At 40.3% G+C, this 13335-nt stretch overlaps 1 protein-coding gene across 1 annotated transcript; it reads right to left on the bottom strand.

The window, feature by feature from the left end:
- Window positions 1-4177: 4177 nt before the first annotated feature.
- Window positions 4178-13182, bottom strand: LOC126788280 (mediator of RNA polymerase II transcription subunit 16). The gene is made up of 16 exons (XM_050514252.1): window positions 12873-13182; window positions 12448-12516; window positions 11933-12021; window positions 11533-11645; window positions 11265-11366; window positions 10803-10893; window positions 10105-10701; window positions 9015-9633; window positions 8806-8885; window positions 8552-8634; window positions 7885-8121; window positions 6997-7168; window positions 6141-6661; window positions 5734-5910; window positions 5006-5383; window positions 4178-4907 (listed from the first exon to the last, which is right to left on the bottom strand). Exons 1-16 carry the CDS (start codon window positions 13151-13153, stop codon window positions 4761-4763), a joined length of 3756 nt encoding a protein of 1251 aa, XP_050370209.1. The 5' UTR covers window positions 13154-13182; the 3' UTR covers window positions 4178-4760.
- Window positions 13183-13335: the final 153 nt, after the last annotated feature.

The raw sequence follows: 13335 nt of genomic DNA, 5'->3' as shown, positions 1-13335 counted from the left end.
ACCAAAAAACGATCATGTCAAAACCGAGAAGACAGTAAAACCGAACCCATGATTCAAAGAATCTTGAGTTACATAAAGCTACTGCTGCAGGCAAGCAAAACGATGTCTGCAGGCTAACAAAGCTACTGTCGAAGCTTGAAAAAGATACTGTCAATGAAATCTGACAGATTTATTCCTCTCCATTCTTAACACAAATATCAAGATGAAAATCCATCATTGGCATGAATGGCCTTTAAAACTTAGCAAGGCACGAAGATATACAACACAATCTCCGCACGAGATCCGTAAAACAACTACCTGCGCCGTAGGACAGTGTGGGTGGTTACGCAATTAGCAAGACGCTCAATTTCACGACGGGACATTCTCAAAATGAAGATTAAGAGAGTCAACAACGCGGTGAACTTCTCTACACAATACGCCGTAGGATATTGTAAGAGAGTGGATTGAAACAAATGGCAATCCCATCGAATGTATCACATGGCAATAGAACTACATTCTTCAACTCAAAAGTTGGAAAAACATGGTATTGGAGCAGTTGAATACCAAACAATTTGGGTGGTAAAAACCATCCAATTGGTGCGGGTGGTCACCAATAATAATAAAATCATTTGAGCTATGAAACGACTTGGAGAAAACCGGAAAATTAACCGGAAAACCATGTCAAATTAACTCAAAACCGGGTGAATTTTGGACTAGGAAAACATGGCAGCAAGAACTGCTGAGATATGCCGGAAAAATGACGAGAAACGACGAAACAAAACGTCGGAAAAACTCGTCGGAAGCCGGCGGGACCGATTGCCGGAAATCCGGCCGGCAGTGCCCGGACCTGGCCGGTATGGAGGCCATAACTTCAGGTCCGACAGGGAACGCCGTCCGGAACCGGATGGCGGTGCCGGAAACGCCGGAATATGGCCGGAAGGCGGCGAATACGCCGGTAAAACGTCAAAAAACGTTCTGGAAACGCCGTAAGAGTAACCGGGAAAAAACGACGTCAATTTTGACGTTCCGAGGTCCGTTTTCCAAATTTCAAAGTCCAAAATCACAATGTAGTGCTATTGGGGTCCCATGTAACCCAAAAGCGGCCAATTTAAAAACCACGTGAGTTGCAACGTTGACCATGCATGCTAAGCCAAGGCAAATAAAATTCTCACGAGTCAATCTTGTAAACAAGAAATACGAGAGATTTTATAGAATATGCCAATATTTAATACAACACAAACAAGCTTCCAATTCCAATAGACGACTTAAGCTAAAGTCGAGCAATAATCATGGCAATGCCAACGTCATACTTGAAAAATAGTAAGCAGAAGACATAGTCAAAATAGATTGACTAATCAAAAGTCTGTAGCAACAAAATCTTGCATATCTGATTGGGCGGAGCCTTAGCCTGAGGCTAAAAAATGTGCTTACTTGAGAATGGAAGAATGTTACGTTTCCATCTCCAAAATTCCCTCGAGAAATAGATACAGGTGCCAATAAATGACATGTGTTTCTCGGATGTGGAGCATGTTTCAAGGTCAACTCTGGTAATACGTCGTCATAGACGTTCATTAAATCACTTTTAAGTGTGTCCCATAGAATTCGTTATTTTTGGGATCTTTTTGTCAGCAAATAGTGCTGCATCAGAGTAATGAATCAACTCAAATAAATGAGTACGTAGATCTTGAGATTATCGTTTATAGACATGAGTTTAAGAAACTCAAACATTCAAATAACAGTCGTGATGGCGACGCATCCATAAGAAACGAGGGTTGTATAGGTTTCGAATAATCAAAACTATTCAAGTATGTAACCGGAATTAGAAGGGTTGTGATGTATATGGTCACAAAATAATCGATGCATATCGGCGATTCTCATGATCGCACCCAAAACAGCGGTGCACTCAGGCGACCACACGAAAATCGATTAACTTCCCTTTCAAAACAATCGTGACTCCCCCAGGACCGTCACACAGAAAACATCGACCAAGAGGGGAAACCCATCCCTCTATAGTCTCATCGGCGTTATAAGAAAGGCCGGGATTAAGACAAGAAGAAGGCTAATAGCGCCCGATATAATATATCTATACGTTCAAAAGCGGGAACGTTTATGAAAAATTTACCTTTGAAGGTTTGTAGTATACGGGAGTAGCTTCTCTTGAGCGAAGTCCTTGCTTGTGAATTTCACGTCTCTTGCGTGAATATGCGGGAGGAGCAATTTTGAAGGTTTTGATGCGGGGACTTGCGGGGCAAAAAGATGTTTTTGCGGAGCGAATGCGGAGGAGACCCTGCGGTGCTGCGGGGCTGCGTGCAGGGGCTGCGAGGCTGCGTGCAGGGGCTGCGAGGCTGCGTGCAGGGGTTGCGGGCAGGGGCTGCAGGGGGGTTGCGGCAGGGGCTGCAGCGATGCGGTGGCAGCGATGCGGCGGCGAGCAGGAGGTGTGCCGGCGATGCGGCGGCGAGCAGGGGGTGCGCCGGCGATGCGGCGGCAGCGATGCGACGGCGAGCGATGCGGCGGCGGCCGGCGGAGAAAAGAGAAGAAAAACAAATAGGGCTCTAAAAGTTCAGGGTTTTAGGGCAAAGTGCGTGATAACGTGTTTCAGGATGAAATAATTGTGTATTATTGAATGATATGGGGGCCTATATATAGGCATTACAAAACCACAATCCCGTAGGATTCGGAGTCCTAATCTATTACGGAGATGTTAATCTATCTCCTAACAGGAAACCTATTAGGCTAAGACACATACAAGGGTAGAATAATAATTCTCCCGGAACAGTTATTAGATATAAAATTAAAAAAATAGTAGTTCACTAGAATGTAACAGTCTGTTGATATATTGATATCTATCTTACTATTTTATCGGCAGTATGATGAACTACGATCAAAGAGATTTTTTTCGTTTTTTCTTTTAATAATTTTAAAATTTAAGTTACGAAAGAGCGATTTTGTAAAATAGAAAATGTGGGTGCTTCTTTAAACCAATTACTGAACTGCTGTGGAGTTGAATCATTTCGACAAGAACATATAACCAGATGATGAGATATATAAGAGTTCAATCGCACAGCGAAATTCTAGTTGCGACTGTAAACTCTAAACTCTAATTAGATCATTTAGTTTGTACACCCTAACAACAATGTACATAACTACATATAGTGAACGGAATTCCTTTGAATAACTAAAAATAGGTTTAAGCTTTTTCATCCAATAGTAGTGTCGGTCAGACGGAGTAATTTCTCAATAGTTCCACCACCGAGCGTTCTTGTTTGTAATCTTTTTATACTGTAATGTAGTTTCTTCTTCTTCAAAAAAAAAAAACTAAATTCCAGTTGGCGTACAACAGAAGAAAATAAATCATGTTACCGTGTATTGATGCAATTTTTCTTCTTTTACTTTAGGGAGGTTTATATCAACTATAATTATGTTGTTTGGTGACTAATCATATCTTATATAATTGAGGCTATTATGAGGATTTCAGGAGAAAAGTGATATTGAAGTGATGAACATCCATCGATTTGCTGAATAAGCAGAACCCAGGAACAAAGGGTCATATACATTTGGGTGTTGCTAAATGTTCCCAACAGATCTCTTATATGGTGTACCCAAAATTCAAATTGTGGTATTTATTTCCCATATTACCTCTTAAATACTTATAATTTTGTAATTCATTATCACAAAGAAATAACCGTCGTGTTCCGGAACTTTTGAGTTCTTCTACCTCTTCATTCATCATTCTCTTCAGGGAGCCCTTTTCTTCTCTCTCAGGTCTCAGGTTTCTTTCTCTATTATAATGAAGGATATTACTGTGAAATCTTGAAACAATTTGGAGCCAACAAGTCACTCGGATTGCTGCAGTTCCATCTTGACCAGTTATATTCTACCATTCTTATGATAGCACATTGATTAATACTTCTAATAGATAAACCACGTCTAATATATACATAAAAGTCAACCAATCCACAAGGGGATCGTTAACCTTGAGTATTTACACTAAAGAATCGAAGTTTGGAACTCAACCAAAAACCAAAACATAAACCATCGTACATATGAAACCTTGGAGAAGATCGAAAAACGTCATCCTCATGTGAGATAAGCCAATCAATCTTTGAGCAGACCTAAGATTACCTTATCAACAAAATGATTGAATTGAATAGAGTTGAGTCAATGGAAAAGTCAAATTATGTGTAGGAAAAAACAAAGCTTACAGGGGTAGAATCGGAAGATTTATTGAAAAATATTTGTTGTTGGGTACACTTAGATATTTGTTGTTGGGTACATTTAGCAGCACCCTATACATTTTCTCCATTTACGATTTTACGAATGGCAGAGATATAGATTAATCTACCTATAACTCAGAGTTAGACTTGTGGGATCCTACCAACCACTGCCCTCACCCATGAACCAAAAATAAGCTCTTCATAGTATAACTACATTGACATGTAAGTTAACAAGTGGAGGGAGTAGTCAACTAAGAACAAAGTGGTCATAAGAACTTTGGCCCGAGGCTAGATTCTTCATTTCAAACCCCAGCACCAAGGTCATGGCATTAAGTTGATATATAAAGATCAGCGTGACTGCTTACAGAGACAATCTTCTAATGTTGATCACCTTAACAGACACCTGTCTGGTGCATCACATCACTTGGCCGGCAATCATCAGCAGCTCATGTATTATCAGTTGCCAGTGATCAGCATTGCCTTGTGCGTCTCCATTGTGGATCTCACCACATATAAATCAGTAACAGATAGAACCCACCTAATAAATAACATGGTAGGTTCAGTCGTCTAAACAACTCGAACCCATGTTCCACCACACATGGGACAGCAATAAGCCCAGCGGCTGATCCACCACGTCTCCCGGTCAATTTGATTAGGCGGACCAGTAGCACCTAGGGAAGCAAAAGCTGAAGTCTGCCGCAAACATCTTATGCACTGCATATGCATAGTTGCAAAAAATTAAGAGTGATGGGGCCATAGACTATTAATATAGGAACGGAAAAGAAAACAAGGAGAGAGCTTTCATATCGAACCTTATACCAAACACCATCAAGACCAGTCTTCCATACAGCAGTAATAACATCTCTCCGTGATCCCATTATACCCAGATATGCCCCCAGACCCACAGAAGTGTTTAAGCCAAAAGCTGCATCTCTTTCAGATATTCTGCGTTTCCTTGGCCAGAGACCATGGGCTCCATAATAGACATCGCAACTTTCCATCAATCCCAAATCGACCGAGTCATGAGAGTTAAATAGCTTGGGAGTATCATCTAGATGGCCCACATCATCCAGACCGGACCAAGGTCCTCCATACATATTCCGTCTATGCCACTCTTCAGCTGGAGGGTGGAGTTCTAATTCTCGGAGTAGAAGACCAGCAGCATCTGCACCTCTAGGCCGGGGCATATTCTGTATCACCCATAAGAACAAAAAGAAATGTAGATATAAGAGAGGACTTCCACCTTAACATATAGCATGAGAAAGAAGTACACTATATGGGAGTTTCCAGAACTTCTAAGCTACTTCAAGAGAAAGCTGCAGACCCACTTTCTAAGCATGTTATTCCAAATATGACCTAGGTTTCAAATTAACCACAAAGCCCAATTTTGGAAGATCTAGCATTAGCATATCTTGCTGCATATGGGTCATAATATACACCAAAACTGAATCTGTCCTACAAGTCTCTTTACTTTTCGCAATGTTGCAGTGTCTAATTAGGATTGCATCATATTTGGTAGTCTTTAGAAAGCCAACAATACCTGCATATGAGGGCCGAGAGATGCTTCCACAACTTCTGGAAGTACTGTATAATTTCCATCAATGTAATGCAGCCGCACTTGAATGTTGTTGCTTCCCACCTGAGAAACTGGCAATGGATGTGCCAGATTCGCTGTTCTTTTGCAAAGATCCATAAGGATGAGAAAAAGGACTTTCACCTACATCAGAAGCAACAGATACATCATTCTAAATTCTGCTTACACTGTATGGCAAAGAAAATTCTAAATGAACTGAGAATGCCGTCAAAATCACTATTGAGAAATGAAGATCCATAAGGATGCACTATCAATTTACAGATTGGATATAATAGAAAGTAAGCTAGATATAAACAATAAACTAGATGTCATCTGTGTGCACGTCATAAAATAAAGGAGCATTCAGTTCTTGCCTCCTCAAAAGTGTATCCCTGACCAGCATTTCCAGCACCCAATCTTGACCTTCCAGCAGGTCCTTCCTCCACTCCTTTTGCTGCAGGTATGATCTGACCAGCCCGAGCTGCTTGACCCTCCTCCGGTCTAACTATGGCTGAGGCTGGTTTGACAGAAACAGAACTGATTTCTTCCACTTTCCCAGGAGCCCCAGGCTGAGGCTTTTGTATGTTTGCATCAGTATTTCTCTGTGCACCCCCAACAAAACGGGGTAGCTGAGTTCGCCGAAAGAAAAAACAGAAAAGCAAAAGCTGGCATAATCTATGAAGAAAGTGGCAATCCCCAATCAGCCTAACAGCAGGTGTTCCTGGAAATGTTCCTGTGTTTATACTTATTGGCATGAAAGAAGATGGACCACTGATGGGGTTTGGAGTTGAACTAGGAACTCCATCAGAGGTACTACTGATCTTCGCAATGGCACCTTGTACCCAAGCTTGCATCTGGGTGTTTCCTGTGGAAGTTGTTGGTCCATTTTGACCTCCTGCAAAAGCATGGCATTACGCTGTCAAAGAAATACTCAAACCAGACAATGCAAAATAGGAGACTAAATAAGAGGCATCATTAAATAAACAGAATCAGCCCATTAATAACATTATAACAAAAAAAAATCATCCCCAACTACTTGTGTATGAAACACGAAAAGCTGCCTTGAAAATTCAATGGTTTGCCATTTAGGATCTACCAATATTTGTTCAGTTCTGAAAGGCATCATTATTTAACTTGAATCATAATTGTTTTAATCATTTTTACAGATGATCCCAACAATAAAGTAGATATTTTTTTAGTTTTCCGTAATAAGGCAAAATGCATACTGACCCTGACTAGTTGCAGGAGAACCCACACTCTGGGTAGGACTAGCCACCATATTGCGATTGCTACCAGTGCCGGAAGTAACAGCATGGCTGGCCAATGTGCGGCAAAAACTAGCGTATCGCCGCAAGCGAGTGATGAAATGTGAAGCTAAATCAAGAACTGCGTCAACATAAGCCTGTATTACAGAAGAAAATTCAGGATAGAAAAAAAGTATATGAGAATTATATATTGATATCCATTAACACATTAGCAAACCTCCAAAAACAGGATATGGTGTGCCGAACATGGGATAATAAAATACTACATTACATTAACTTTCTTTTTCAAAAAGAAATATAAATACACACGCCCAAATCAACCAAGTAATAGTTCTATGAGTCATTCCTCCTTCATCTTTGTCTGCTCATTATTTTCTTCCTTAATGGTTGCAAATAGTTGGCTTTTTGTTGTTGTGTCATATCAATATTAGAATAGAAATGCTTTTCTTTCTTGTATATATATATATATATATATATATATACAGAAAATCTCAGCTCCGGAGGTCCGGACCGTCCAGATTCGGCCATTCCGGCCACCGGCGACGCGCAACGACGGTGGCCGGAATGGACGAATCCGGACGGTCCGGACGTCCGTAACCAAGAACGACTATATATATATAATTTCTTTTCCATAAACTTATAAAATTACATAAGGAAACCCAGTAAGAGAAGTCGAAGAACTACAAAGTGCACACTGATCATACTTAGTTTAGGATATTTGCGGACACGTATCTTAAAGTAAAGGTTATAAATGCTAACAAATACGGTTTTGTAAAGTACCGCATATTGGTTATCCAGACCTCCATTGAATAAAAGTTCAGAATCGAAGAGCTAAACAAAATCAGTGACCAACCTGAATATTTGACACAAGAGCTGGTTCAACAGCCATTGCTTCAGGATCAATGGCAGATAAAGTTTCACCTTTTTCCTGCCATGGTTCTTGAACCAAAGCAGATGGATTTATCAAAGCCGATTCAATTCCCTTCCCAAGCATGTCTAGCAATAGCCTAGCTTGCATGTCTAGAACCATTGCTCTAACTTCTTGTGCGTTTGTGCCTTCCAGCAACCTGCATTTTATCCTATCTAGACTCTGCAATATACAAAGATAAAACAAAATTCAACTGCATTATAATGGTGCATAAACTACAACCCTGTCACAAACCCAAATAGAGGGACCAAAAACGATAATAGAACTAGAACGCAGCTGCCATGCAAATCAAGGGTGGATGAAAACTTAGTCTTAAAAGGAAAAACTACACTTCCAGGCTTGAGTTGACATAAAAGATCTAACAACGACATATATTCTGCATATTTTTTCTCATTATAATCAGTGGTAGAAATCAGTTAATAAGTTCAAAGACACTTTTAGGACCTTCACCTACTATGGAGCAACTATAATTCCCCTACTATGACTTTAACTATTCACATATGTTTCTTGTTTTTCACATATTCAGGACAAAATTGGCAGACAAAGTACTAAAGAATTATGTATAGCCTGTTTTACGGCCAGAAAAACTTACAGGACCGTACTGTTGTCTGTGCTGAGTAGAGGGAAGAGAATGAAAATCTGCATCCAATACTGCAATGACACTGTTCAGAGAAACTGCACCAGAAAAGGCAGAACACATCATTTAGAAATTATCGTACAAAGCATGATAAAAGACTTGGAAGAACAGAAAGCCTCAGCAAAAATCCATATAAAAAGACTGAAGGAATATATCCCAAATTACCATGCATTAGGAATGCCAATACAACAAAAGAAATGTTAACATACCAATGCCATCCTCAGCAGCACTCTGTGTGCACCCAACTGCATCCCACCAATCAACTCCAACCAAAAGACTCCACCAAAACCTGCCATGATTATTGCCAGTTTAATGATATGTAAACTAAATAGTTTATACAACCAAATAAACATCTACAAGTACTATTGTGGGGAATTTCAGATTTCATCAGTTGGAAGGTACAATGCTTCTGAAGTACCTTTCTGCAATTGCACGTTCCCACGCCGATGAATTTGCCTTCACCTGACTGCTTGGAACAGCGGGCGGAAGAACACGCAATATTTTTAAAATGGTACGGTCCTTACTACTGTCATGCCACACAGAAGCTGAACAGCAGCTTGTCGAAGAGAAGGCAGGAGTAGCAATTGCAGATCCAACGTTAATCTGGTAGTTATCAACAGGTGCAAAGTTCGGACCAGAGAAGATGTGAACCCCACCCCGAAGAAAAGCAACAGCAATTTCTCCACCATGAGCAGAATATACAATGCGAGCAAGAGTTCTAACATCACTTGGCAGGTCAAAGGGATCAAAACTGACCCTTTTTGCCTTCTCAAAGCTAGAATCTGGTGTCTTCTTCGGCTCAGAGATCACTCCTGTTGCAGATGCTTGGTGATTTTTAAAATCATTAGTTGGTTGTATGCTTGTGTCCACTTTGGACAGCCAAACTGTTTGCATGGGCGGCTGCCCACCAAAAGTAGAAGTGGGATTCCCAAATATCTGATGAAGCACAACTGGCTGAAGGGATGATTCCCAGCGTTGCACCCTCCATCCAGTAATTGAAGGACCCTCATCTGGATCATACGGAGACATGTATTGCCCTGCACGAGTGAACAGAAAGGGAACACTTAATGTCACTTATGCTGTCCATGTATTATAAGATAGTTCCGAACACAAGATAAATAACTCAATCCCCTACATCAACTGTGCTGTACACGGAAATACATGCAATAAATGGTAGACAAAAATTAAACTTGATTACAGTAGATTTCACATCCAAACAGTACTTATGGAGAGAAAATTAAAGGAGATCTTGGCCAGTTCCTGAAGTATGAAATAATGATGATGAAAATAGGTTATGATATGTTACATTGCATGTAAAGGACATCAGATCAAAAACAGAAATTGTTCACAAAAATTTATACTCTTGCAAATAATTTATAGAGATAAATCTAGACTAAGTATTAAACAAAGAAAACATAGAAATGCTTGTGTTACTATACCAACAGCCTGAAATTGAATTTAGATAAAGAAAAAAAGTTTTCAGAAAAGAAATAAGTATAAGTTAGTACCCTCAACTATGACAACAGCTATCACAGAACCACCCCGAGTTGGATCAAAAGCAACTGCAGTAACTCCAGATCCCCACGTGGTGGTTCTTGCAGATTGAGCTGCAGCCTCAGGGCTCACATATGCTGAAAAATTTGAAACTGGAGAACAATGGAGTGGTACGGTATCACTGAAATCTGAATCTGTCTGCTTTCGCCCTTGTTTTGATTCGGATATTAGATAATCTTGCCAGCTAAACAAATATGCAGCTAAAGGGGAAAAACCTGCCCAATTGGGTGGACTCATTGAAGGTGGGATCCCATTGCTTGTGGTTATCTTTGGAGTTACGTGAAATCCATTACCAAGGCCAGGAGTGACCTCCCAAACTACAACAGTAGATGGGTTTACAATTGGAACGCCTGCAACGTGCATTGCACCACTATCTGTTATGATAGCATCAGCAGCCATAATACCACTAGGCCCAGCACCTAAGAGTCCCTTGCTTGTTTGAAACCACTTTGGTGCTGCAGTACTTTGATTAGGAGGCCATTGAGACCAATGTAGCTGGACGGAGCCTGACGAGAACACAGAACAGACACAGAGAAAATTTGGCCACCTATCTGAAACCATTAAAAAAATGCATCAGATGCGAAGCAAACTCATATTACAGAATGTAGATCATATCAAAGAACTTACAAGAGGTTGCAAAGACGAAAAATACCTGAATTTTGGGATAGTTGTGAGAGAAATTTTTCTTCAAAAGTTGACTTTGCATTTGAGGGACTACTTGATTTTGAGGAAAGCCACCTATACTGGGTTTATTGAGAAGGGTAAAGAGAAGATCAGAACAGGGTAAACAGAAGATCAGAACATCAAGGGTAGTGCATTTCACAAAAAATGGAAGCTTGTAGTGAACACATATTAACAAAGTAAATGCAGCAATTTACTTATATGCGGTCTATTTGGCAGACCAACAAGTATGTTTTTCTTAAAGTTGCTGCTTTTGAACATATATAGAGAAATTATCGGGCGCTATTAGCCTTTTTTTTCATGTCTTCTTTTCCGGCTTTTCTTATAACGCCGATGAGACCAAAGAGGGATATGATTCCCCTCTTGGTCGACGTTTTTCGTGTGACGGTCCTGGGGGAGTCACGTTATTATTTAAAGGGAAGAAAGCGCTTACTGGTGACACCCCTGATAGCCACTTTGTAACAACTGCAATATCCTGCTGCCATTCATGCTCTAGTGACCAGCTGCTAGCATCACGTACTAAATTAGCCGGCCCCTGTGCAGTGATACAAGACATACAGATTTAGATAATAGCTACACCTATAATAATGCGAGGGGCATAAAATACTCATATTAGCCAACATGATTGCATTTGAGCTGATAGCAGAAAAGGTACAGAAAAATCTTGTATGTATGAGAAAACTCATCCAAGTCTAGCTTACCTGAGAAGGTTGAGTCCAGATCGTTATTCTTCCATGGAAATTAGCAATCAGTAAAGCACGAGGGCAAGAAGTGGGTGACCATTCAATAAACTGAACAGAATCACGAGGAGAATCTGCAGAATGTTCAAAACGCATTAAATTCACATATTTCATTGAGTCTAATGACCATCAGGACTTCAAAAGTGAAACTATGATAACTTCAGAAGAAATTAACTTCAATGTCATATATTGGCTGTCTTTTTAAATATAAAGATCTTACTCCACTATAGGTACTTAAAGGGGCTACAAATCTTCACAGTTATCAAGTTATTAACTGGGCATGTTATGTTACAGCAAAACTACGTACAGTCTGAAGAAGCAAAGGCCCTTATAAGAGTCGATTCAATCAGCAAAAAAATACCTGCATTAATGTTGAATACTGCACACTCAGTTGGTCGCTCTGGGATTACAATATGAATGGGAATCCAGAAAGGTGGATTTGCATTAGAGCTACAACGGAATTAATACAAAAAAAAAAGAAAGTCAAAATCCTACACAAATAGAACCATCATGAAGGAAATCAAAAATTATGCCCAAGACTAAACAACCGGTAGCTCCAACCAGCCAAGACTTGCTAAATTTTACACTAGAGGGGTTAGGATTATCAAGAACTGAACTCTAATTTGAACACACTAGTTTAGTTTACACTAGCGATTCAGAGACAACATTTAATTCTTTATTTATTAAGGATGAAAAATACTTTAATTTGAAATGAACACGAAGAAAATTCTCTAAATCATAATAAGCTAGCTACTTTGATTCTTAAACTTTATAAGAGAGAACCTCAGTTTCTACTTGCATAGTGCCTTCTCGTATCTCATACTCTTAAATCTTGAGACAGCTAGTGAGACATTCGCTTGACAAACAAATACCGACCTTGGAATTCTCGCACAAGTCTCCGAGGCACAAGCTATGGCATTCAGCTTCCCACACCACGCAACAGCACTGCAATACAAACAAGAAAAGCTTACGAATCCATCCAACTATACTCAACTACAAACATCAAAACTAAGACAACAAAAAGTATGCATATCATCACTAAGATCCCACATTTCGTCCACCGCACTAGAATTAACAACTAGTGTGTACTTCTCCAATGCCACACCTTCTGCATTCAATTTTCATTACCTAAAAATACTAAACACCGATTTTTTTCGACTAATTTCTCTCCACAATGCACAACACAGGGAGCTCAAACCAGGTCAATGCCTTCATCCAGTTCCGAATCAAATGTGTGCCCAATTCAATTCAACTCAATCCAAAACACAAACAAAGTAAAGTTTCGATCTTTGATTTCATACCTAAAGTTGCGACAAAGCTCAGGGACGCTCATCTTGTGCAGCAAATCAGACCTGGGCTGCTTGAGCCCAATACAGAAGACCGGAGATGCGCTGACGGAGGAGGAGGCGTCTTCCTCCATGGGATCGTCGTCGTCGTCGCCGTCGTCGTTTTGGGGCGTAGCGTCCACAGTGGGTTGTGGTTCTTCTTGGTCTTGTTCAAGTTTAGGGCTTTGGGGTTTTTCAATTTCAATGGAGTGAGCCAATGGCAAGGGCTCGTCGTCAGCTTCGTCGACTTGACTCATTTGGCCAAAAACCCTAAAACAAATTATATATACAAATTGACAAAGCAGAGAGAGAGAGAGAGAGAAGAAGAAGAATGTAAGTGGTGGAAAGTCGTAGTTGAAGGCGACAGATATCACTGTGGTGTTCTTAGAGAGAGAAACACTAGTGGGGTTAGTGTGTGAGAGAGAGAGAGAGAGAGAGA

This window comes from Argentina anserina, chromosome 3, assembly GCF_933775445.1.
Source record: "Argentina anserina chromosome 3, drPotAnse1.1, whole genome shotgun sequence".
Lineage (NCBI taxonomy): Eukaryota > Viridiplantae > Streptophyta > Magnoliopsida > Rosales > Rosaceae > Argentina > Argentina anserina.
Note: the sequence above shows the minus strand (reverse complement) of the source record. Positions and strands in the feature narration are given on the sequence as shown.